Here is a 27,455-nt window from a genome sequence, read left to right as displayed (position 1 = left end):
AGTTTCTATTTACTTTTCTAATGAACTTCTATGTGGTGTTTCCATGTGGAGTTTCAGGCACACCAAAACCCGTAAAAGCTGATTTAGATAACCAAGGAATGGCTGCTCAGACACCATCTTACCTGAGTGACACCATGTTTCCTAGCTCTGCTGGTAAACTTCTGAGCTTATTGGATGAGAGATCCAGATAAACCAGATTGTGGAGCTTGGCAATATCAGGTGGAATGCGAAAGAGGTTGTTATCGCTGAGGTGCAGAGCGGTCAAGTGCGTCAGTGACCAAAGTGATGTACTCAAGCTCCGAACTCTACCTAAAAAGGAAAAAAAGTAGGATAAGTGAAATGCACAAATCTACCCTTTCATCATATTTAGTCTGACGTGGTCACATGTCCACGTTAACAGTCTATTGATGCTAAAAGGTTACTCAGGATGATGCCACATGGGAAGAAAACGGATGGAGTTCTCAAGAGGAAAAATTTGCAGAAGGAATTCAGATTCTGAGCCAAAGATGCAAAAACATTAAAAATAAATGAAATACTCTTGATTAACATCAATAAAAACATGTTTCAACAAGTCAGAACCCACATCATAGCTTGTCCAATCTAAATTACACCTCCATCTGTGTTGCACTATGTACACTCAGTGAAAATTATTCTAAGGGGCCCAAATGATGTCTAGCACTCATAAAATGGAATTGGTTTAGCAGCAAAAGGATCTAAAACGTTGTTCACCTTATTAAAAAAAAAAAATCCATACACAAAACATATAATATTGTAATCTCAGGTATATCTTAACAGAAAGACAGAAGCTAAGATACTGAAAATATAATAGCAGTATACAGACATGCACATTTGGAAACAAAAAGTCTATGCATTGGTACAACAACCCTGCAGAAACTCCAGATCTTATAAGTGATAAATTATTTGTGACAGAAAGAACCAACACCACTCACAGGACCTCTAAAAATGCCATCTCTAATAGTTGGTGGTAATAGATATCGTGCTTATCTAACAGCGTAGGGAGACTTTTTTTTTTTGTTGAGGATTGCTCAATGCATGCTGTATAAGCTACTTACCACCATGGGAGGCTAAGAGGTGTAGGAGAAAGGCAGGAGTCCTGCTGGTACAAAAGAAGCAAAGCCTCCCATTTCTTGCAAAAATCAGTTGAGACTCTTAGGAAACGTCAATGGCAGCACTTATTAAAAGTCCTTTGATTAGTAGATTTGATACACATAAGAACATAAGAAATGCCATACTGGGACAGACCAAAGGTCCATCAAGCCTAGTATCCTGTTTCCAACAGTGGCCAAGCCAAGTCACAAGTACCTGGCAAGTACCCAAACATTAGATAGATCACAAGCTACTATTGCTTATTAATTACTGTAATAGCAGTTTATGAATTTAACTCTAGGAACTTATCCAAACCTTTTTTAAACCCTGTAACACTAACTGCTGAAACCACATCCTCTGGCAATGAATTCCAGAGCTTAATTATGCACTGAGTGAAAAATAATTTTCTTTGATTTGTTTAAAGGAGCTACGATTTGTTTTAAATGAGCTACTTTCTAACTTCATGGAGTGCCCCCTGAGAGAGCAAACAACCAATTTACATTAACTTGTTCCTCCTTTCATGATTTTGTAGACTTCTAGCATATCCCCCCCTCAGTCGACTCTTCTCCAAACTGAACAGCCCTAAGTTCTTTAGCCTTTCCTCATAGGACAGCTGTTCAATGCCCCATATCATTTTGGTTGTCCTTCTCTGCACTTTCTCCAGTGCAGTGTTACCCTTTTTGAGAATCAGTGACCAGAACTGCCCAGAGTATTCAAGGTGCGGTCTTCACCATGGAGTGATATAGAGGAACTATGACATCCTCTGTTTATTGTCCATTCTCTTCCTAATAATTCCTAACATTGTTTGCTTTTTTGATCACCACAGCACAATGGAACAACAATTTCAATGTATTATCCACTATGACACCTAGATCTCTTTCCTGGGTGGTAGCTCCTAATTTTGAACCTAACATCGTGTAACTACAGCATGGGTTATTTTTCCCCTATATGTATTACCTTGCACTTGTCCACATTAAATTTCGTCTGTCATTTGGATGCCCAATCTTCCAGTTTCGCAAGGTCCTCTGGCAATTTATCACAATCCGCATGAGATTTAACTACTCTGCATAATTTTGTCTCATCAGAAAATTTGATTTCCTCACTGTTCATATCCCTTTCCAGATCATTTATAAATATATTAAAAAGCACCAGTCCAAGCACAGATCCCTGAGGCATTCCATTGTACCTTCTCCTCTCCGTTTCCTGCCTTTTAACTGTTCACAATCCACAAAAGTACATCGCCTCCTATCCCATGACTTTTTAGTTTTCTTAGAAGCCTCTCATGTTGAACTATGTCAAACGCCCTCTAAAAATCCAAATATATAACATCTCTTGGTTCACCTTTTTCCCATGTCTATTAACCCTTCAAAAAAAAAAAAATATAGCAGATTTGTGATGCAAGACTTCTCTTTGGCTGTGTTCCATTAAACCATGTTTTTCTATATGTTCTGTGTCCAAACAGTCTAGGATCTTTGCCTGGAAGGATGTTAGAGATCCTGGCATTTTCCCTTTTCAGCAGAGATTCCACTACAACCAATTGGTATGGCAGCTGCACTACAAACCCCTGGGTTTGTTGAACACTGTATTTATAAACGGTACAGCTTCCTGGCCATCGAGAGTGCAAGGGGGGACCCAGGACGTTGGATTTTCCAACATTGTTTGTAAATCTGGCAGAATCCAGCGCACTGGGATCGCTGTAGGGTCTGCTGGAGTTTCGAGGATCCAGAGAAGACCAAAGACCTCTGTGCAGTGGGCCTTGTCCTTGTGTCCATTCTCTCAAGGCCTTTCCCAACTAATTCAAAAACTTGGAACAGAAGTCTTCTGGCAGTCAAGAATGCTCAGGAGGGTCAGGTAGAGGATCGGAAAGAATCCCCATCGACCCTTCCTCAGATTCAAGGGATGAGGGAATGCTAACCCGGGGGGTCAGGGTCCTCTGTTTTCTCTGAGGGAACTATACCTGGGGGATGCCCTCTGACTGGCTGAACTCCACAGAGTGGTGGGGACTAGATTCCACCCACCAGAGATCCAAAGGGACATCCCTTGCCATAGAGGTGAGAGGAAGAACCCCTTGGGACAACAAATCTGACACTTTGGACAAGAGAAGTTGAAGAAGTGTCCTCCTTGACCCTAGCTGCCAGGAAGATAAAGAAAGTCTTCACCAACTCTGCCACCTGGTTTCAAGGCTGCAGTGTCCTCTAATCAGGCGTTTGGGAAGAAACATCTTCTTCCAAAATCAATATGGGTTCATCTTGCTGGACTCCAGGAAGAACATTATTCCTGGAGCAACTAAACCAAGGGATACACTGAAAATAGCAGCACAATGGAACAAACATCAGGTTAGGTGTCCCTGCTCGGACAGACCAGACAAAATGCTCCAACTTTTCTGTTGTGTATAGTCATGAAGAGGTCCATGCATGAAAGGCTCCATGTTGCAAAGAGGTCGCCCACTACCTCCTGGTTGAGAGCCCATTCGTGGGGATGGAATATCCTGCTGAGTCTGTCTGCTTCGATGTTCATGATCTCTAGGAGATAGGTTGCTTGCAATGAGATAGAGTATGCCTCTGTCCATTCCAGGACCTGAATTGTTTCCTTGCAGAGGATCCAGGAACCTGATCCCTTCTTCCTATGTAAAACATGTCCACCCAGTTGTCTGTGTGGATCATTACATTCTTTCACCGAAGATGGTCACAAAACATAAGTAGAGCATTCTTTACCACTCTCAACTCTAAGAGGTTTATTTGCTGGCTTCTCTCTGATGGCTTCATAGACCTTGAGTTTTTGCACGCCTCAAATGAGCCCCCCAACCCCTTGTTGATGCATCCATGGTCAGAACAAATTGGTGTACCGGGTTGCGGAATGGGGCCCCCACCAAGGACTGGTGGGGACAGCCACCATGAAATGTCCCTTTTCATTGCTTGGGTCAGTGTCACCTTTCTGGATAATGGCCGAGTAAACTGGGTCCAATGGGCTTTGAGACACCACTGTAGGTGGCACATATGCAGCCGTGTGTGCAGCACTACATAAAGCTGCTGCCATGTGGCCCAGAAGGGTTAAGATTTGATGTTCCGAGGGGGCATGCACAATTTTTCAACTATGTTGCTAGAGTGCGTAAGGTTTGAACTCTTTCCTCTGGGAGGAAAGCTTTCCCGACGATTGTTTTTATGATGGCCCCTATGAACTGTACTGTTTGTGTCGGTTGAAGGCTGGATTTTGCATAATTAATTACAAATCCTAGACCTTCTAAACAATTTATCTGTCCATCAAGTGTGTCTTAAGAGTAGTTGCCTCTGATGACACCAGAAGCCAATCGTACAGATAAGGGAACAGTTGAATCCCCTTCCTTCTCAGGTGGGCCACTGCTACCACTAAACGTTTTGTGAAAATTTTCAGGGTGGACAAAAGTTCAAAGGGGAGAACTTTGTAATGGTAATGCCGCGTATTAACCTGGAAACATAGGTAGCGCCATGAAGAAAGGTGTATTGGTATATGGGAGTAAGCATCTTTGAGATCCAGTGAGCACATCCAATCATTGGGTTGCAAGAAGGGCAAAATGGATTTGAGGAATGTCATCATGAACTTCTCCCTCTGAATAAACTTGTTGAGGGCCCGCAAATCCAAAATTGGGTGGAAGCCCCCTATTTTCTTCAGAACAAGAAAGAACTGGGAGTAGAACTCCCTGTTGTGTTAGTATGGAGGCACTGCTTGGATTGCCTGTTATTGAAGTAGTGAGTCTATTTCCCTTTGCAATTGTTGTGCTTGCATGTGGTCTCATGCTGAGGAAACCAGATGTGGTAGAGATGAATTCACTTTAAAGTTTAGCCTGTACCCCTTGTGGATGATGCTTAATACCCAATGGTCTGATGTGATTGCTTCCCAAGAGTTGTAAAATTTAGAAAGTCTGCCCTCCACTGATAATGGTAGCTGCGACCGGGCCCTTCTCAAAAACCCTGCTTTGATTTTGGATTGTTGCCCTATTGATGTCTCTATTGACGGCCTCTTGGTCTATTCCTGTGTTGCAACTATTGCAGCTGCTGGTATGCTGGTGGACGATAGGGTGTGTATGGTAATAGGACTTCTTGTAGGCTGGGTAATACTTACTGCTTGAGGACTGTTGCTCTGCTGGGGAAGCCAGGGACAAGACTGCCACGTTCTGTTCTTTAATTTGGGATACGGTTTCCCACAGCTTGTCCCCAAACAGGTTTATCTCCCTTACAAGGCAGACCTGCCAAATTCTCATGTATGGCACTAGCGCACAGCCAGGCTATTCTCCAGACCGTTATGGACCTCACCAAAGTATGAGCTGATGTTTCGAACACCTTGTACACTGTCTGAAGGAGGTGGCGCAAGCCCTCTTCCAGATCCGTGCAGGAGAGAGGGAATGCACCGTCTGACTGCTGAAGCGCGATATGTGGTTTTAGAGATTGCAAAGACTCATACAAGTAATGAGTAATATAGAACTGGAATTGAATTTTAGCATTCAACATTGCTGCTTGGAAGGTTTTCCATCCAAATTCATCTAGGTATCTGTTGTCCTTACTGGGTGGGGTATTTGAGTGTAGCCGCGATTTGACTTTCATGGCTGATTCCTCAACTTCTGAAGTATGGGGCAGTTGTACTGTTCCGTAGAATGGGGACTTCCTCATCCTGAACTTAAGATCAGTTTTCCTGGACGTTGTTGGTCCCAAGAAGGAAGATTCCCATGCCTTGTCCATTACCACATCAAGGACTGAATGGGAGGGCAAGGCCGTAGGCTCAACTGGGACTTCAAAGATCTTCAAGATGCTCACCCAGTTAGGCTCATGGGGCCTTATTCTGGGAATGGCACTGTGTGTTAATAGAAGGACTAGGGGGCATTCCATGAAGTTAGCAAGTAGCATATTTAAGACTAATCTGAGAAAATTCTTTTTCGCTCAACGCACAATAAAGCTCTGGAATTTGTTGCCAGAGGATGTGGTTAGTACAGTTAGTGTAGCTGGGTTCAAGAAAGGTTTGGATAAGTTCTTGGAGGAGAAGTCCATTAACGGCTATTAATCAAGTTTACTTAGGGAATATCCACTGCTAATAATTGCATCAGTAGCATGGGATCTTCTTAGTGTTTGGGTAATTGCCAGGTTCTTGTACCCTGGTTTGGCCACTGTTGGAAACAGGATGCTGGGCTTGATGGACCCTTGGTCTGACCCAGCATGGCAATTTCTTATGTTCTTATGTTCTCAAGACCTGCGATCTTTGATCTGACACTGTTCTGGTTTCAATTTTCAGGAGCATTCCCGCCTTCTCAATAAACCTAGAGTAGGACAGATCTTCTGGGGCTGAAGATGGTTCAGGTGATTCTTCCAGTGGGTTGGATGGGATTCCTGAGGAGGAACCCAGTGAAGTTGATGAGCAATCCCAAGGCTCTGAAATTGATTGTGAGGAGAATTGTGGCTAGGGCTCAATGCCTCGTTTTCTGAGATGTGATCATTCTGTGTGGGGGGTGGGGAGTCCCTTGCAGGGGAAAGTTCTTCTGCTGGGAGGCTAGGTGGACGATGTCCCTGCCTGTCACCTTCCAAAAACATGAAAAAGTTACTGAGAACTGCAGAGATCTGAGACATTGCTTGCGCAGCTAATCCTCCCTCCCCAGGGACCTGTCGTCTCTTCTTCTGGGCAGCGGATATGACTCCTTCATGCCCTTTTGTTTGCCTTGGACTTAGCCATCTTGGTTGGTGGAGGCACTGCAGCTAAGAGGATCATGGAATCGGGGCTCCTACCGCGCTCTCTTGGATTCTGGTCCCTGTACGACACTCATTGTCTCTTTGTTAGGGGCTCCTGTAACTGAGGCGAATGCAACTTCCTTTTTGACACAGAAGACATATCCAAATAGACTGAGATGATCCGGAGGAATCCAATGAGTAATGGTCATCAGGGAGTGGCTCAACATCTGAAAAATCAAGCTCCAAGAGCTCCTCTGGCGAGAACACAACTTGAGAATCACTCTGTTTTTTTCTTGTGGGAAGGCCTGTATTTACGCACCCTCTCTTCCTGCTGTGGGTTCAACACATGGCTGGTGTGAGTCATAGATGGACACTTCGCGGTATGTTCCTGTGTCTTCTTTTTGGGAAGTGCCTGGATTGATACCAGAGGCACTTGCAAACTATGCTTCAATGCACTGTGTGCTTCGATCTGTGGTGCATCTTTGTGTTGTGTGAGCTCTTCAATGCACGCATAGACTCATCCTTACGTCGTGCGTGCCCTGCTTCAATGCCTGTGCCAGCCCGTAGGGTTTGATGCTACTGTTCTTGATATACGTTTTTCCGACGCATCCCCCGAAGCCTGAAGTTTTTTTTTGAGACATGGGGGAGCTTGAGCACTGTGAAAGCATGTACTACTTGGCTCTGCCTTTTTTGCTGCTAGATGGGCCCAGAGAGTAGGCTCTTCTTGCCTGCTCAGCTTGGTATGACTTCGGCCCCAGGGATGAGAGTGAGGAAACGAGTTCCGACGCCAGGGCATACAAAAATCTGCCTATCTTCTGAGCCCATTGTCTCTGGGTGACATCTTTCTGCAGTCCCTGGAGGTAAACTGGTCATGCTCTGGGCCTAGGCAGATGCAGCAGTAGTTATGTCCCACATTGGCAATATTTGAACCCGGGAGGCTTGAGCACCACAGAGGCACTTAAAAGTGCTGTTTTGGGAATTCACCAGAGTGGAAAAATACTGAGGAGAAAGAGAGGAAAATCTGCATGCAGCTAGCAGCACGGAAGAAAAAAAGACAGGCAAACCTGTGATCGCATGGGAAGAGCCACGCAGGCGCAGAGAGAGAAAAAAACTCTAATCTTTGAAAGAAGCTCCACCAAGGACCACCCGAAAGACATCCCAGAAAGCACGGTTAATTCATCCTGCTTATTGACGGGAAAAGAATATAGATGATAGATGCCTGATTAATATGGAAAGCCGATGCTATTTTTGGCAGAAACATCAGGTGGGTGAGAAGCACCAAGCTATTTTGCTATAAGGTGGATAATGAACTAAAGTCTCTAGCTCACCGACTCCTGTGGCTGACGTTACAGCAACAAGGAATATTATTTTCCACACTGGAAACTCGAGAGAAGTAGATTCCAATTATTCAAATGGAAGCTTCTTCAGTTGTGCCAGAAATATATTTAGGTCCCATGGAATAGGGACTGGAGGTTTAAACTGCCATAAGCCTTTGATGAACTTTGAAACTAATGGCTGAGTGGATATTGGCTTACCTTAGACTTTAGGATGGCAAGCCTCTATGACATTGAGATGAACTCTTACTGATTAGATGCTAAGCCCTGAAGCAGAGAGTCAGAATAAAAAGTTTAGTAAATATTTGGGTTCACATGCGAACGGATTCAAGGAACTTTGACACTATGTGGAGAACAGTTTCCAGTGAAATCTGTAGATTTTTCTAGTTGATAGTTTCCTGGCAGACACTATTATGTTTTCTACTTCCATGGGTAAGAACAATTCAGCAATTATTGAGTGCTCAACATTCAAGCCGTCATGATGATGCAGATAAGGTTCAGATGAAATAGCCTTCCTTCTTCTTTTTTTTTTTATTTTCCAATATAATGGAAAGCTTATAAACAGTATGGTAAATAGAGATGAGAACAGCAATACAAACATATAGACAAATTCAAAACGTTAGTTTTGCCTCCGTAGTAGAAAATACATAACAGTTCCAGTGCAATAACTTTTCCTAGGTTAACATATATCCAGATATAGAACTGCCATGACCCACTCTTCCCTAGTAATCCCCCCTACCTCCCCCCCTCCCCATTTCTCAGACTCTCCTCATACTATCAGTTACGCTGTTCCATCTGGGCTAGGTTTTGAATCAGCGGTGTCCACATACTATAAAATTGGCGTAAGGTGTCTCGTCTATGGGCCGTTAATTTCTCCATGTAATGTATTTGCCTTAATTTGCCATAGAGCTGCGTGAGTGTGGGTGGGTTTGTACATTTCCACTGGGCAACGATCACCAGTCTGGCAGCAGAAGTAAGATAAAACATTTTTTGTTTTTCATCATCTAAATCAGAATAAGGGAGTCCAAGTAACCAGTTCTCCGCTTGTAAGGGAACCTGAACTCCCTACACTTTATCCACTAATCCTTGACAAGCACTCCAAAACCCCTGCAGCCTGGGACATTGCCACCACGTATTTCTTCTTGAGTTAAAGATGGATCTAACCCGAGAGAGATCGGAGGACTTCTGGATAGCTGAATCAGATGTGATCCAAACATGCCTCGGCCATGCTAGAACTATGAGAATCAGATAGTCCCGGTCTTTGAGCACTTTTTGCACTGTTCTAGTTCTCAGTGGAATTGGTGGGAAAGCGAACATAAGATCTGCATTCCAATCTAGCAGAAAAGCATCCAGAACCATCTAAAGCTCAGTGGGAAGAGTGGGGCAAAACTTTTCCAGTTGACTGTTTTGCTCTAAGGTTGAAAGTTTCCATAGACTGAATAGTCTGTCAGCTGTTGACTGTTGCAGATATCATTCATGGGGTCAAAACACTCTGCTGAAGCTATCTGCTAATGTGTTGGAGATCCCTGGAATATAGGTCACTTGCAGGACAACTTCATGTTTACATGTCATTCCCATGTTTTTACCTCTTCTTGACACAATCCATGATCCTGGACCCCCTTGCTTGTTCACACAGAACATGGTAACTTGGTTATCAGTTTGAATAAGAAAAGCTCTTCCCTTGGAGAAAGTGAGTGAATGCTGCATATCTGATTGCTCTCAATTCCAGGAGATTGATCTGGAATTGTTTTCTATAGATGACCAGGTTCCTCAAGTTCAAAATGGCTAAGTATGGGCCTCCCAACCCTTTATGGAGGCATCCTTCATCAACATAATTTGACGAGGAAGTTGACTGAGAAGAGATCCTTCCTGAAGGATGTAGGGATCTAGCCACTAGCACTGATCCTGTTTCATTTCCTGTGAAATTGTTTACTTTGGTCACCAGAAGTTGAATTAGCTGGTGCCATTAGCAACAGAGAGTCTACTGCAAGAGTCTCATGTGAAGGTGGGCTAGTGAAAGTACCAGAGTGCAAATGGAACCTGGAGTCTCCAAGAATAGCTCTTTTTCTAATAATCTTCTATGTGTAAGGGCTCTGGTAATTAATGGGAATAGGCATACCGTATCTCCCTCTGCCCTTGTCAAAATTCTGTGTAGGCCAGTAAACAGCTGCATTGGAAGCACAATGTATCAATGGTAGGGCAAAGCGTTCTGATGGTAAAGATGTCAAAGACCGATACATTTCATTCCAGGGCTTGATGCGTCAAGGATTTGTGCGTCGAATCCAATGGCACAATTCATCGATAGTACTCTGTGCATTTATACATCAACTGCTCTAGCGGCTCCCTGGTGTGATGCCTTTTCTTTGCTGTATACTTCTGCTTACTTGACTCTGAAGATTTGACCTGTTCTGCTGAAGGGAGAAGATACTTGTGAGGAGTTCCTGCTCATCTCAATTCCCATGAAGGCAGAGAAGACTGCACTCCGGGAAGAGGACAGATTGTGGCTTCCGAGAGCCTTATGCAGTTCTTCCACTTTCCAGGCCTTTCATCTCTGTAAACACTGAGACATATGTCCATAATTGTAATAGCTGGAATGGTCAAGGTCCAGTCCTTGGCAGCAGTAGCAGATGTTCTATCCATTGGTAATGGACATTCTCCTTTCACAAATACACTCCTTGAACCCACTCACTGTACATGGTGAAGTAAAAATGTTCTTTTTTTTTTTTTTTTTTTTTTAATCTTTGTCAGAATTTTCAGTTTACAAACATAAGAATAATATTTCCAACATGATATTTAAATCAATCTTTTCACTCATAGCATCCCATCTTCTAGAAGGAATAATAACTAACACAAATAAAATAAACATTTCTATATCTAATTTCTTCGTAGAGATAAAATGCTATTAGTATAATCAAAATAATTCAATTATAAGGAAATTTAGGGATGTGAGACATGGAAATACAAAACTTGTAAGGAGACATTAGCATAGCTAACAATTGGTTTTACTTAATATGTAGCCTATTCATTTGAAAGCATCGGTGACGATGTAATGGATACCTGAGCCTCCAAAAACTGCTGAAGTTGTTCAATTTGTAAAAATACATAAAAGTTTGGTTATCTTTTTTTTTTATTTCACAACGACATGGATATCGTAAGAAGAATGTCATTCCCAGAGACAAAACCCTTTGTCTTGTCGCTAGGAATTCCTTTCTTCTAGTTCTAGTTATAGGGGCCAAATCTGGATATATTTTTACTGACTGACCATGAAATTGTAGTGGAAATTTTTGAAAATATCTACGCATTAGTTTATTTACGTCCTGTAATGATATAAATGAAACTATTAAAGTATTCCTATCTAAGACATCACTACTCGAGCTTTCCAAAAAGCTTAAGTTTTCAGGAATTAACCCTTGTGGGATAGAAGATTTTTTTGTTAAAGGATAACATGCATTAACCAAGGGAATATCTTCATCTGAAAAAAGTAAAACTTCTTTAAGAAACCTCTTTAAGGTGATAAAAGATTTCACCTGCTACTTTAGGAAAATTTAATATTCTTACATTAAGATGTCTTATTCGATTCTCAACTATTTCAAGACGTCTTGAACAGGCAAGCTGATCTTTAACAATTACTGCATTAAACTTCTGACAGGATTTGATAAATTTTTCATTCTCCCCCACCCTAAGTGAAATATCATTTGACTGTTGTTGTATATCATTTATCTTAGTCTGGAAATTTAGGAAAACCTGATCCATTTTATTTTCCAGCCTGTTGATGGCTAAACTCAGTCCAGATACAATGTCCCAGATTGTTTCAAGTGTGACCGTCTCAGGTCTTATTTTAACTCGCGACAGTTGATTTATCTGATCTGAGGTTAAGGAATGCTGCTCCCCTCTCTCAGATGTTTCATCACCAATTGTGGGTTCACTCACTACTTCTGCAGCGTTCCTTCCCTCTGATATAGATCTGGGGACCGCTCCCCACAAGCCCAGTCGCACCTATCAGTACATGGTGAAGCGTCTGGGCTGCATCTACACTGGTGTTGCGTTGAGCAGGAGGTGGTCGCTCAATAGGACTTAAGGATGCTTCATCCAGGGTGGTCTCCCGTTCTCCATCCCGGGCTCCACCAATAGACTCCCCAGCAGCCTCTCTTTCCAATTGTGTTAAGAAACTATTGATTTCAAGTTGTGTTAAGGAGGGTAAGGGTTCAGTGGGAAAAACCCTTATTTTCCCCTTCCTTTTTGGTGGCATAATATTTCAAATGGAAAAAAGAACAACTCCGATGGTCCTTAATGCTATACCGTCTCTGTTTCAACTCCAGAGAAGTTTTGTTTTTTTTTTAATTGAAAACAAGTCCGGACTTGAGTCAAACAATTCCAAGCAAATCCGAGCGAAGGCACGCACAGCTTTGGCAGCACGCCGCAGGAGTGCAGGTTTTATCCTCCTCTAGCCCCTCCCTCCGACATCGCATGTCAGGTAATGAGCTCCTCAGGTCCCGGAAGGTAACAGCAAACCATGGTTGCAAAACTTTTCAACTCTGGTTAATCAAGAAATGAAAACTTCTCCAGTTGCCCTGAAGTCGCTCTCAGGAGTGCAGGTTTTATCCTCCTCTGGCCCCTCCCTCCGACATCGCACGTCGGTTCCTCAGGTCCCGGAAGGTAACAGCAAATTTTGGTTGTAACCCTATGCCACCTCCTCTCCGACCTAGGCCTGAATTTCTTCCTATATGCAGATGACGTGCAGATTCTCATCCCGTTTCAAGGGTCCATAAGCGAACCTTTGCAACGATGGGAATCTTGCCTCGCCACCATAAGCGCCTCACTATCCGAGCTCCATCTAGCTCTAAACACCTCAAAAACAGAATTACTCGTCATCTCCAATCTCCCTGAACGTGTCACCCTCCCCATGCGACAGAACACCCCCCAAAATACTACCACTGCCCTCTCTCAGACCCAGTTTGTAAGAGACCTGGGCGTCTTTATAGATCAGAACCTAAGTTTTAAACCCCACATCAAAGCTCTCCTAAAAGGGGGTTTCTATAAACTTAACATCCTAAAAAAACTCAAACCCCTCCTCCACACCCACGATTTCCGCACAGTCGTTCAGACCACCATGCTCACGAACTAGACTATGTACTCCCTGTTACTAGGACTCCCTGCCTCCACCATCAAACCCCTTCAGATTCTACAAAATTCCATGGCTAGAATCATAACCGGTACGCGTAAAAGGGACCACATCACCCCCATACTAAAGGACCTTCATTGGTTGCCCATCTCCTTCCGCTCACAATACAAAACCCTCACCATCCTTCACAACTCCCTACATAAACACAATCACACCTGGCTCGATGAAATGCCTCATTACCGCTCCTCCGATCGCCCCACAAGAACTACCCATACAGGCACCCTCCACACCCCATCCCTCAAAACAGCTCATTCAGCTCACACCAGAGGGAGAGCCTTCTCCGTCGCTGGCCCTACCCTCTGGAACTCCCTCCCTCCGTCGCTGGCCCTACCCTCTGGAACTCCCTCCCCACCCTCCTACGCCAAGAGACATCCTTTCACAACTTCAAGAAAGGAGTCAAGACATGGCTTTTCCGACAGGCCTACCCTGACGCAAACCCCGACGCAAACCAAACGTAATATCTCCCCCCAGCTCCCCCCCCTTTCAGTTTCCGCTCGGCCCGGCCATCCCTCACCCTCCTCTCGCCTGTCTTATCCCTTTCTCCTCCCTGCCCCGTCACCCTTTCGTTTCCGCGTCACCCGGCCGCCACACTTCCCTAATTTCCCCCCCCCTCCACCCCCCCCTTTTTTATACCCTCTGAAGTAACTATTTTCCAGTTTTCTACCGCCTTCTTCAACTTTCAACGCCTCCGTAATTCTACGTAGTTAAATGACACCTATACAGTTCTCCTGTACATAGTCTCCCCCTACTCTTTTGTACTCTCCCCTTACCTCCTTCTAACTATGCTTTCCCCTTCCCCTCCTACCCCTTGCCCACCCGCCCCCTCCTCTCCCCCCCTTTCCCCCTCTCAATTCGGCTCCCATGGTTTCATTTTTGTACTGTTTTATTTGTTCACTTTGTTATAATGTTACATTGTTATATTGTTTCACTGTATCTCCCACCTGAGTTCTTTGTAAACCGGCATGATGTGCTTCACGAATGTCGGTAAATAAAAGTTAATAAATAAATAAATAAATAAATAAGGAAATGAAAAACTTCTCCAGTTGCCCTCAGTAAAAAGCAATGTTACGTTTCTGAAAACAATATCCAAACTTTACTATTCTATATATAAGTTTTCTACTCTGCCAAGGCAGTGCATTGGCTCTTCCACTATGTTCATGTCTGACCTCTTCTTATAGGATGGGAGGAATCGTCAAATGAATTGCTTGGTTCCCATTAGACATTTTGATCAAGCAAGTCTGTAAACACTGCATTACTTATGGTTTTCAAAAAAAACATTGCAGCTATGGTGATTCAAAATTAAATTTTTTATTTAGAAAATTTCCCAGTGATTGATTAGATCTTTGTCCTCATCATTAGCAAAACAATTTCACTATTCCTGAATCTGTAAAGCATTTATCATTTGGAGTGTGTCTGATTACAAATAAATTGTAATTTTCATAATGTGACAAAACAGAACAGCTCATCTGAGAAGAAGCCTGGCTTACTTCTGATAGGAAGATTGTCTAAAACTATCTCCAAGAGTGGGTACAAGAGCAGAAGCACTTTCAGAGGATGAAGCATCCCTGCATCTCTCCCACTGTCACAGCAAGGGAGGCAGGAAGAGGGGATAAGCATAAGAATAGGCCATATTTGTGGGCTACAGTCTTAGAACAGCAGGCCAACATTCAGGGGCACAAGCCTTTGCCAACGGATATAGTGGAGGTACACACTATAAGTACTAGAAAAAAAATTATTAATACCATTATCTTCTTGTGTTTTTCTTTTAGCCTTACAATCTCTACTTTTAACAACATGCATGAGCATTTTTATGAAGGATGATAACCAGTGGCAGGAAAGTAATGATTTCCACATATAACACGGGAAGACTGAGAAACATTGCAGTGATGGAAGTAGGGGGGTGGGAAATGGTAGAAAAGATCAATACACAGAACAGCATCACCAAAGGACAGAACTGGCAGCAATGCTGGCACTTCACTGATGGCAAGCTGGCTTCCTTTTCAGAGCCGTTCAGGTGATTTCATCGCTGTTTACACAAGAGTAAGAGGTAGTTCTGAAAGGACATCTGGCACTGAGCTGCAATGCGTGGGAATCGTTCACTCACCAGAGATTTCTAGTTCTGCCCAGTGAGACTTCTTCCCATTGGCCACCTCCTCTGCTGACATGATGGTATAAATTCTGCGAGGATCTGGAGGATCATATTTTTCTTTTGGCATCCCTATTAGTCTGAAAGGGAGGGAAAAAAAAAAGAGAAGGGTTATTATCTACAAAAAAATAAATACATAGTAGCATCAACAGACTAACTTCTTTTGTTGTTGTTTCAACAGAAACCACAGTAGAGAGACGGGGTAATTTTTTTTCTTACTATAATCTGTCTTGATCTGATGCACAAAACTAACTGGATTATTTTGTGCTCTCAGTTATGGGGAGAACTGTGCATCTGACAGATTATGAGAGGCACTCCTGGAGAAAATAAAACACTTGGTGCAGCAAAACCAGACAAGCCTCCAGCTAGGACCAGCAGCAGCACAGGTCAGCATGGCTCTTTCACTGTTTTGGCAAGTTTTTTTTTATTTGGGGGGTTTTTTTTTTTTGTTTTGTTTTAGAAAGTGATTTGCTCAAGGTCACCCAGCGAGAGCGAGTAGCAGAATTTGGAGTTAACCTGGTACATGGCCAAGATATTCCAGCCACTAGGTCATTCTTAAAAGTAGCTAGTACTTGGTGCTCAAGTTTAGGGACTTTTAATGCCTTTTAAAACCAAATTTTAATGGCAGAATTTAAAAAAAAAAAGAAAAGAAAAAAAAAGGAAGAAAAAGGCTCCGAGCAGGAACATCAAATACTAACTTCTTTAAGAGTAAGAATAAGAGTGGTTGAGGAACTAGGACATCTCAGTTCAAGTTACTGACACCTGTTGTAACCTAGGCAGGTCACTATCTTCCAATATTTTAGTTGCCCACTTAGATCACTGAACGCTCTGAGGTAAGGATTCATTCAGAGTACTTAATGTACTTGTGCTCTTATTTTAAGAAGCAGTAGTCCTAAATAAAATTTAAAAAAAAAACTAAGCTAAAAGCTAATATGCCCAATATTTTTCTGATAGGTATGTAAACAAGTATTGCTGTATTGCCCTCTGCAGCGGAAAGATTGCTGCTGGGCAGACTGGATGGGCCATATTGGTCTTTACCTGCAGTTATTTACTATGTTACTATGAATATATGCTGGAAGGAGGCATCCACCCAAAATGCAGGAGAACTCAGGTAGACCACTATATTTAAATGCTCAGTTAAACCAAAAACTGATTGTGAATTGCTTTTATCCTGGGTTAAAACATATACGTCTTTACAAAATTAAATTTTTACTGAAATAGGAAAAATAAATATTCTGGACACGTACACAATAAAACGGTTGTGTGACATTGTGGATGGCCCCCTAAATCTGACTAATTCAATTACAACCTGGCCTAGTCTGACACCATCAATCAGGATTTCCCTTTCTGGTAAGTCACTTCCCCCACATTCTAGGAATTCTTCTTTCAATAGCAGCTGCTGTTGTGAAAAAGGGGCTGCCGCCAGGCAGATGCCTTCACCACAAAGTGTCTGTCAGGAGGCTCTCTTTGGCCATTTTTGCAGGGTTCCTTGAAAATAGTTTTAATTAAATTGCAAAGCTGTAGCAGTCCAAACAGAGCTGCTTGAAAGCTTTTTACTCAGTCTTGCCCCCCTCGCCCCAAAAAATAAAGGCTGTTCATTATAGGCCTCCCTTACAAACCTAAAAGTATGATATGGCACAGCTCTGCTGAGTGCAGTCCAAGAGCATCCATTGCATTCTTTTGACAGGAGAACCATTCAGCTTCAACTTCTAAGAGCAAAAAAGGCAAATCCATTCACCAGTGCCAAAAATCTAAGCCAGTGGTTCTCAACAGGTGTGTCGGGACACACTAGTGCGTCACGAAATCCCGGGAGGTGAGGGGCAGAGCCAGCAGAAAACTAATATTTCATTATCAGTTTGGGCAAGAGTTGGTTGACTTCTCTCTTATTGTAAATGACAGGAAGCTGTTCTTGCTTCCTTCTCCTCCTCCTGGCCAGTGGGTGGTTGTTCCCTTCTCTTTCACCCATATCAGAGCGTGATATCACCAACTCCTGTTCATATGGGCTCGGAAGGACACCAATTATCTTCTGCCTGGCAAGGAAGCTGCTGATACTCTCTTCACCTCATGGGGCCTGAATGTGAAAGCAGGAGCATGAGGGAGAAAGGTGCGTGCTCTGTAGATCCACTGCCGTTGTCTCCTCATGCTTCTTGCCTTCATCTATTGCTGATAAAGAGGGAGGGAGACTAATTTAGATTGAACTCTTTTCTGCTGGCTGGGAGACATGAGGAGAGTGAAATATACCGGGTGGGACGGCATGGGAAGATAGTTGGGCAGGAAGACATGGGGAGAGAGAGAGAGTCAGGAGTCTGCTGGATAGGAAGGGGTGGGGGAAAGGAGGTCGGGGTTGCTGGGTAGGGAAAAGTGGAGGAGAGAGGGGTTGGGGCTGCTGGGCTTGGAAGATCGCTGTGCCCAGGATCACGGGCTGGCAGGCGCCAGCGCGCGCAACCTACACCTGCCCGGAGGCAGGCGCAACTTCGTTAACAAAGGTGAGGGGGGGGGTTAAATAGGGCTGGGGGGGCGGAAGGAAAGTTCCCTCCGAGGCGGCTCCGATTTTCGGAGCCGCCTCGGAGGGAACAGGGAAAGTCATCGGGGGTCCCCTAGGGCTCGGCGAGTGCAAGGTGCACAAGTGTACCCCCCTTTGCGCGCGCCGACCCCGGATTTAATAACATGCGCCCACTCGTAAGTTTTAAAATCTGGCCCTTGGTTTTTGGGTACTTGCCAAGTTCTTATGGCCTGGATTGGCCACTGTTGGAAACAGGATCCTGGGCTTGATGGACCCTTGGTCTGACCCAGTATGGCATTGTTCTTATGGAGGTGTGGGGCTGCTGGGTTGGGGGAGAGGTGAGCAGTGGATGCTGAGTAGGAAGGGGTAGGAAAGAGGTGGTCAGAGGTATTCTGGGTAAGGATGGGGAGGGATGGGCAGAAACAGTTGAGCAGAGGAGAGAGGGAGTATGAGGAACAGGATGTGGGGTGGAAGGTGTTGGGAATGTTGGGCAGGGATATGAGCATGTGAAGGGATGATTAAGTATTTGGGAGAAGTGAGGGGTTATGGGGGGCATGGAGGGGAGTGACTGGGTACAAGGGCCATGCTATGTCAGTTTTGAGAATATGCATTTCTTCTCGCTTTGAAGCTTGCTTAGTAAAGAAGGAAATATATTTTTGTTTCTAGTCTCCAGTTTTGCACTGCATTCAGTAGGTTTTCTTGGGATTTCCATTCCAGATTTTGTTTCCACATTTGTAATTTGTGGTCTTATTCTATATTTGGTGAAGGCAAGTCTGTCTGTGTTCTGTGTGTATGTGACTGAGATGAGGTACTTTAGAAGTTTGCATCAGTCTTATTTGTTGTATTTTCTCAATATTAGATTGCACTGGTGCTGAACTGCTGCCTTTTCTTGGGTAGGACTATTGCGGTTTCATAGTTTGGAGTTAGTACTGCTGAAGTATCGCAGGTTTGATAGACATACAGAGTGGGGTTTGTGTTATTTTACAATGCACCTGGTAGTAGAGGAGTTTGTGATACTGTTATTAAAATGACATCAGAATATCATTTTTGTATGGTGAGTTGTACAGGAAAATGTCTTAGTTCCGCTCTGCACCCATTGCTAGGAAGCGGGGGACTTCTGTGGATGCAGAGCATGTGTTCAGTGTGTCACGCACATGAGCATCATTTCTCAGGTGTGTCCTGATAGAAAAATGGTTGAGAACCACTGCTCTACGCTAATCAAGCTAATGAGCTGTTAAATTATGAAACAATTACATTTAGCTGACCAAAGGGACAGGAGGTATATGCCCAAGACCAAAGAAAGAAAGCGCAAAAGGTGAGTCTCCTTAGAAAAGCAATTCTCCAAGACTGCAGTCCTACTGTCTGGCCCTCAGAAGATATGCCCTGGCCCAATGTGAAAGGGCATAACACAGGAGCTTCACTAATAATGCAGAAAGGTTTCATATACAAAATTTAAGAAAAGTAATCTCATCTTTGAAAGCAAGTTTCACAAATTTAAGAATGAATTACAGGTTTTTCATTCAGGTATCAACCCCTAGGGGTGTCTCATTTTGTGATGATATGATACCTCCAAAGACACGCTCTCCAAATGGAAAGAAAGACGCTGGCTCGCCTATAAATATTTACAGTCTTTTCACTTTAACAGGGCTGCTTCAAATTAATCACCCCTTCCCTCCAACTGTCCCCCAATGTTTGGAGGAGAACCAGAATCTTGTTAGGAGCTGGACAGCACTAATCCCAGTATCTATTGGCCTGCTTCTTTTGTATCAATGACTACTCCAGAATGTAGCCATGGAGAAGTAAACTCTACAAATGCATCTGAAAGATACAGTGGAAAAGCAAGAGACACACTGTTTGTGGTACAGTGGTATCAAAGGTCATGAAATATGATATATTATATCTGGCCAACAGTCCCAAGGCTAGATTTTCAAAGTCACAGAATGTGGAGGAGACATAGTTTAATAACAGTCAGTGCAGGAGACTGACTTCTAGCAGACGTGAAGGACAACTGGCTTTAAATGAACAACAGGAAAAGGGAGGCAGTCCAGCCCAAGGATGGCATCCAGAAGAACTGGCTCTTTCCCAAAACAAGCATTTATCTTTTGCTACTATAATCCCATAACAAAAAACAGAATTTTAAAAACTTGGAGTAGGCAACCACCTTTTGTTGAAATAATTCTGCTGATCCATACCGAGCCAAGTCTGAAAAACACCCTTGGTATTATTTACATGACCAGTGCGCATTAATACTGTCACTGCACTGCTACAGTTCAGGTCTTGTCTTCTAAGGCCAAACAAAAAGATTAGGCATAACGAAAGCAGCATAAAAGCAAAGTGACTACATTTCTCACAGACGCACACATACACACACACACCAGAACTTCAGTCAAATGACCCGTTTTCTACTTTATTAAGTGCTATGATGGCACATGTCTGATGCAATCTAGTCCAGTGACAATGAACCTGAGGCACTCAAAGTCAATGGCACTGGCTTCCAACCCAAGGGCAATTATTTTCGGCTGAAAATAAAGTGCCCCACTTCTGCTGGCATACTAACTTGATCTACAAAATCCAAAAATCCAGTAACAGTCAGTTTTTTCGGGTTTTTTTAATTATATCTTTATTGATCATTTATCATTTACATAAACAAACAAAAAGAAGGCATATTTTGCTTATACAAGAAATACTTTCACAATAGGAAATTTTTTATAAGATATTCACCATATACAAGCAAAATTCAAGTCCATATCTAGGGGGATATCAGAGGCAAATTACAAAAACAAAGAAAATTATCCTTAAACATAGCAGCTGTATATATATTACATACTTTATGACTACTATTCCCTGCTAATAACTAGGTGTTCATTATTCACTAAAGATTGATCATTTAAAAAGGTCTCCAAATGAGTTGGATCACGGAACACGTATGATTTCTAGAGATGTGAATCGGAACTGAAATCCGAACCGATTCTGGTTCCGATTCACATCTCTAATGATTTCCCTTGAAAGGTTACTAAACACTTAAGAGGAAAACTTTAGGAAAAAAGTAGCCCCAAGAGAAATTGTATGCTATCTATGAGAAAGAAACATTCTTCTACGATATTGTGTTTCCCGAGAGACATCTGGGTATACAAAACCTTTTTGACCACAAAATTCAACAGATTTAAATTTAAAGTACTGTTTAAATATTAAATCCTTATCATTACCTGTTATGAATGTAACCAAAAGTATAGCTCTTTTGGATATAAATATCCTGAGAATCTTGAAGGAACTCAGACACATCAAGGCTATTATTTATGACAAGGTTGTCATATCCCCCCTCATTTCTCCGAGAAGATTTAAATTCCGGTAGATAATAAAATTTAGAAAGCATCATTTCTCTAACATTAAAAATTTGTAGAATTTCACTAGTATACTTTTTAAACAATTTCACAGGGGATAATAATCCCGTTTTTGGAAAATTCACAAACCTTAAGTTTTTATGCCGCATTACATTATCTAACTGTTCTATTCTATTATGTAAAAGCAAACTGTCTTTAATATTAGATTCTAATACAGACTGAATATTAGTGGTAACCTGATTTGAATTAACCATTTGGCCCTCAATTGCAGCAACTGTGTGTTCCAAGTCCAAAAATATTTTGGAGGCTTTTATAGAATAATCAGATAATTGGAAGACAGTTGCTGATAATGCAGTCTCAGTCCATGAGATTACTCTCCATGTCTCTTAAAGTTACATTCTCTGGCTCTTCTGGATCACCAGATAATTGAAATTTTTCCTGTGAATTCAAAGCTATAGGCTCCAGAATTTTTACTCTCAATTCAGCTTTTCCAACTTTAGTTCTCAATTCCCCATTTAACAGGACTTCCGAAACTTGACCCATGGTTGTTGGAGTACTGGTCGATGTTAAAGCAAAATGGACATCCTGAACATGCTCTGTTGAGATATCAATTCCAGTGAATTTACATTAAATGGGGATCCAGAAGTCATTAACTCAGATGGTTCTGAGTGAGGTGCAGGGGGAGGAGTCCTATCACCCATACTTAACGATAGCTCACCTGAGGTTCCAGTTGTTTCCAACTCACTTTTCTCTCTCTGGACAGTTGTTCTTCTCAGGTGTTTATCCATAGGACCAAGTATGGATGGATTTGTTAGGGGAGTTGATGTTACTTTCCCCTTTCTCTTTTTCCCCAGAATGACGCAGAGAGAAAAATTGTCAGAAGGGGTGTGCCATTTGGCTTGCGGCTTTGGCGCACCGGCGGTGGCACAGGCACGCTGCTTAAGTCCTGCAGCACAGGACCCCGGTTGTCCTCCTCCGTGCCTGCTGGAGCCGGATACACAGCTGCAGAATGGTAGGCAATCCCCGGGGACCAACAGCCGGCATGCAGCTTAAGTCCTGCAGCACAGGACCCTGGTTGTCCTCCTCCCTGCCTGATGGGGCCGGAGGCACAGCTGCAAAATGGTAGGCAATCCCCCAACAGTCAGTTTTTATAGTCAATCACCCACCAACAGATTTCTAATATCCAGATAAATTCTCTTCTCTAAGGAGATGGTATTACAACATGAACATTTACAGAAACTTTTTCTAAGAATTTGAATTTTACTTTTAAGACAGCCTTATGTTGGCTCTTCTTACCAGCTCCTGGAGGCAAATTATTGATCAGATTTCCTGAAGAATATCGGATACTATGAAAAATTTAGTACTTTAGGATTTAGAGAGAGTGAGGTTTTGCCTCTGAGTTGAAAGCTCAATATCATAAAAAGTTGTATTATTAAGCATTTTTCCCCCCTTACACAGAAAAAGTGGGAGACATCATTTAGTACACCTGGCCCAAGAGAGCAAAACAATTTCTTGATTAATGTGAGAAAAAAAAAATCAACCTTAGAACAGATTTTAAAACCCCCTTGTCTGGAAAAACAAAATTGCAAAAAAGGCAACAGAAAGAACAGATTTCAAGTCATTCACTTTCCCGTGAAGATTTTATGTCCTTTGGAGTGAGGAAACTCACCCAAAGATGAGAGTTCTCTCAACCTAGCTTGATGAACTCTCTACCTGGGTAGGTTGAGAGAACACTGTTCAAATCTCATCTTTGGGTGAGTTTCCTCACTCCGAAGGTCATCAAATCTTCACAATAGAGCACTGCTCTGTTCGTACGTCTCACTCTGAATGTCAAAGTGGCCCCTAACCCCTACACTAATACCTAAACCTCACCTCGAGTAACCTGGTGGGCCTCATATAGAGATATAAATACCTAACTGTTAGAGGGGCCTTATAACTAGGCCCTCTCCCTCTCTCTCCCTCCCAGTGATGTTAGGTAGCTTAAAAGACTAACAATGCTATGTGCAAAAACATTGCAGCGTGTGATAGAGCCATATCGCACAGCTTAATGCAAATGAAAAAGGTGTAGTTATTAGCCGCGTTAAAACTGTGCGATATGGCTTCACGAAGCCAGCCCACTTGGCCAGAGATCCTGCCCCAAACTCCACCCCTTTTCTAAATTAGCATCGCATCATGCGTTATGGTGCTTTTTGCTTTTTGAGATGGGACTACTGGGACTGCACACAATAATCAAGATATGATCAAACCGTGATGTGACACACTGGCAATATTCTTCTCAGTTTCAATTCTCCCTTTTCGGATCATTCCCAACACTGTTTGCCTTTTTGACCACCATAGCAAACTGAGCTGAGGATTTGAACATAATGTCCTCAAGGCCTCCTTTTCCTTGGTAGTGATTACTAATACAGAACTCAGTATTGTATACCTGTTGTAGGGATTAACTTTTCCCTATGTACATTAAATTTTCCACACTAAATTTCATCTGCCATTCAGATACCAAGTCTGCTAGTCTCACAAGTCCTTCTGCAGGTCCTTGAAATCTGCCATTTTGACAAGTTTGAATAATCGTGTCATCTGCAAATCTGATCACCTCACTTATTGTTCCCTTTTCCAGATTATTTATGAATATGTTAAAAAGCACGAGTCTGTCTCCTCCTCTCTCCTTAAGAAGCAAGGGGCCTTTGATACTGTCTGGAAGACGTACTGGCAATTGAGACAATGTACTGACTGATCTTATTATTTGTATGATGTTCTGTTTACCTGCGTTTTTTCTTTCTATTGGTACATCCTTAAAATAAAAAAGGATAAAAAAGAAATCACAGGTCCCAGTATCAATCCTTGTGGTACTCCACTATTGTCCTTCAGAAAACTGACAATTTAATCCTCATTCTGTTCCTGCTTAACTTTACCAGTCCACAATAGGACAAGGCCTCCTATCCCTTTGCCTTTTAAACTTCCTGATGAGTTTAATGCAGGGGCAAGCAATTCTGTTTCTTGAAGCTGCAAACCAGTCAGGTTTTCAGGATATCCCTAATGAATATGCAAGAATAGATTTGCATACAACTGAGGCATTATGCATGCAAATCTCTCTCATGCATATGCATTAGGAATATCCTGAAAACCGGATTGGTTTGCAGCCTCAAGGACTAGAATTGTCCAGACCTGGTTTAATGGGGGACTTTGTCAAATGCCTTGTGAAAATCCAAATCCACTAAATCAACTGGCTCTTCTTTATTCACATTTATTTACACCTCCAAAAAATATATTTGTAAAGCAAGACTTTCTTCTGCTAAAAAAACTATGTTGACTGTTTCCCATTAATTTATAGCTATACAATGGAGAGTAATTTTGTTTTTTTAAATAAGCTTTTATCATTTTGCCTGGCACGGTTATCAGGCTCACTAGTCCATAGTCTCTCAAATCACGCCTGGAGCCCTTTTTAATAACTGATGTTATATTGGCCACCCTCCGGTCTATATGAATTGTGGACAACTGAAATGATAAGTTACAGATTTATTTATTTATTTATTTTAACAGTTCTGCAATTTTATGGTTGAGTTTTCAGAATACCATCTGGTGCTGATTTGTTAGTTTTTGGTGTGGGTTATATATCCAACATCCTCCTCAAAGAATTCATTCAGTTTTTCCATTAACCTTTCCTCCCTAAACACACCTTTTGTCCCTTGGTCATCTAGTGACCCAACCAATTCCTTTATGCAACTTTTGCTTAAACTACACTTGAAAACGTTTTTTATTATTCTTTTTTGCCTATATGGCAAGCTTCTTCTCAAATTATCTTTTTTGGACCGTTTCACACCTATCTTTTCAATACTTCTGCTCTTGCCTATTGTGACAGGACAAATCATCTGCAGACAATTGTTAGGAACTGCAGCTCACAGGGAGGCCCCGTGAGCTGAACTTACCCAGACACCGCAGCCAGCCGGCCACACACTCACGGTGGGACGCTGCCGGGTTCCTCTCTCGCAGTTCAGGATCCTGCCATTGCTATCACTCCTCAGATCCTCCCTAGGCACGTGGAGGACCGCACACTAGTTAAAGCGCCTGTGGCAGGATAACATCTGTGACACCCACAGGTGACATCAGTGCCTCAGCAGTATTTAGGGCTTTCCTGAACTTTCTCTTCTCGCCTTAGCAATGGATCACCTAACTTCAGTGTAGTGTGTGTTGCTGCTCCAGTGCCTGCATCACAGCCTTGTCTCGTCTCATCTCCCCTTGGACTGACTTCTGGATCTGATGTGTGCCTTGAAGCTGACCATTCTTGTTGCCACCTGCCTCTGACCTTTGTCTGGACACTGACCATTCTTGCCACCTGCCCTTGACCCTAGCCTGATCCTGGATCAAAGCCTATGCTATAGTTATAGAGACTCTTGCCTAAGACCTGCCAGCCCCCAGAATCCAAGGGCTCAACCCAAGGGGAAAAGGGTTGGTATAGGTGAAGGTCCTAGTCAGTCTCTTCACTGCGTAGCTCCTCCAGCTGTTGAGAGCTTATGGGGCTTCCCCCTAGGTTGAGCCAATCTCACCACAGCTAGGGTCCACACAACTTACAGCAATGTAATAGGCGTCAGTGCTGGAGGCCTTTCTTGCCCCCAAAGACCTGAAATGACTGTCAGAATAGCCTTGAATCTCAGGGAAGTCCTTAAAATCCCCAGGCTTTCAAATTGTCAGCTTCAGGAACTGGGAACCAGAATTTAGAATGGGTCTGGTTTTAGGATATCTGGAGCATATGGTAATCAAAAAGGTTCTTCCACTTTCAAATCCAGAAAAGCGCCACAGGTATTACTCCCTCTGCTTTGCCAGAATGATACAGGCTTCTCCCTTTCCTGGGGAATTCTCAAGCTCATGGGATATCCTCTAAAAGTTTTAGCTTGGTGAAATACAAATGCTTTTAAATAAATAAAGAAAGAAAGAAATCCCCTTGACCGAGTTGTGAATTTTATGAGTGAACCCTTTTGAATACTGTCTGGAACCCAAAAGTCTGGAGTGGATTTTTCACAGACTGAGAAGCAGCTTGCTGACAGAGGCTCTTCTGGGAGTCAAAACATGCTCCTCTGAAGTCCTTTGTTATAAGGGCTTTGCTTTCCCCATTATCTTGTTGTAGAAAGAGGCCTGCAGTATGTGGATCTTATATCCCTGGGGGCAAATTCTTTTTTCTAGTCATCTCTATTAGGAGAGCTACAGGAGGACTGTCTGGGTCCAGATTTGCTATATGACAGGAGGGCTCTTTTTCCTTCCGAAAGCTCTTTAAACTTTATAAGCTGAGGTTCAAAAAAAAAAAAAAAAAAGATCCCAAAAAGATCTACAGACCATCTTTTCAGCTACATGCCTCTCAAAGTTGCTAGTCTGCAAGCAGCAGCCTTGAAGGACAGAGATTCATAAGCTGGATCTGCCAAAATCTTTGCCACTGTGGCCAAAAAGACACAGTATATTAACTATTATGAACCCAAAGGGGTAGATTTTCAAAAGGGTTACCGCATAAGATACGCACGTAACCCCCGAAAACCTACCCCTATTTTGCAGCGCGCATGTTTTAAAAGTGGATGTACATTTGTGCGTGCCAGGTGGCACGCACAAATGTGCCCTGCGTGCGCAAAATTTAAAATTGGCCCCATAGTGTACTAATGGCCTCCTGCGTATTCTAATACTTAACCATGGCCCTGGAACTCATGCTGAATTAATGGCAGAGTGCAATAAGAGGTCTATGCAGATTCATCACCGCTCTCATTTTGGGGACATCCTTTACAAAGTGGCAGCCTTTTCAGGAAGTGCACCTGCCAGCAATAGCAGAATTTATGATCAGGGACCCTGACCCAATTGCACCTTATTCTTAGGCAGCCTGTTAGGCTTGGTAAGGGCCTTGGGTGCGACAGTATTTCTACCAGCAATAACTTGTTGTCTTTAGCCTCTGGACATCTTTCTTTCAACTACAAAGAACAGAAATGGTCTGACTAGTCCTCAAAGCAACTCTACCAAGTCCCTAGGACTGCCACCACAGCACTTTTCCAGAATGGGCTACTGCTACATTCCTTTGTCGCACAAGACAAGCAGATGACTGGAAAGAAGAGGTAGCTACAAAAGGAAGGGGGGAGTGCTAGGACAACTTCCATTCTGAAGTTACTGGTCTCAATTCCACT

At 42.8% G+C, this 27,455-nt stretch overlaps 1 protein-coding gene across 5 annotated transcripts in view; it reads right to left on the bottom strand.

Annotated features, from left to right (window-relative positions):
• CNOT6L (CCR4-NOT transcription complex subunit 6 like) overlaps positions 1-27,455 on the bottom strand; it is a 219,184-nt gene that overhangs the window by 117,225 nt on the left and 74,504 nt on the right. For 4 of the 5 annotated variants that reach the window (XM_029600462.1, XM_029600451.1, XM_029600443.1 and 1 more), the window contains exons 2-3: positions 15,418-15,539; positions 123-309 (exon numbers count right to left, since the gene is read on the bottom strand). In XM_029600462.1, coding sequence (XP_029456322.1) covers positions 123-309; positions 15,418-15,529 — 299 coding nt within the window. In that variant the 5' untranslated portion in view covers positions 15,530-15,539. Of the gene's footprint in view, positions 1-122; positions 310-15,417; positions 15,540-27,455 lie in introns of those variants that run through there. The other variant, XM_029600471.1, reaches the window with a different exon arrangement.

This window comes from Rhinatrema bivittatum, chromosome 1 (assembly GCF_901001135.1).
Source record: "Rhinatrema bivittatum chromosome 1, aRhiBiv1.1, whole genome shotgun sequence".
Classification (NCBI taxonomy): domain Eukaryota; kingdom Metazoa; phylum Chordata; class Amphibia; order Gymnophiona; family Rhinatrematidae; genus Rhinatrema; species Rhinatrema bivittatum.
This window is presented reverse-complemented; position numbering and strand designations above follow the sequence as displayed.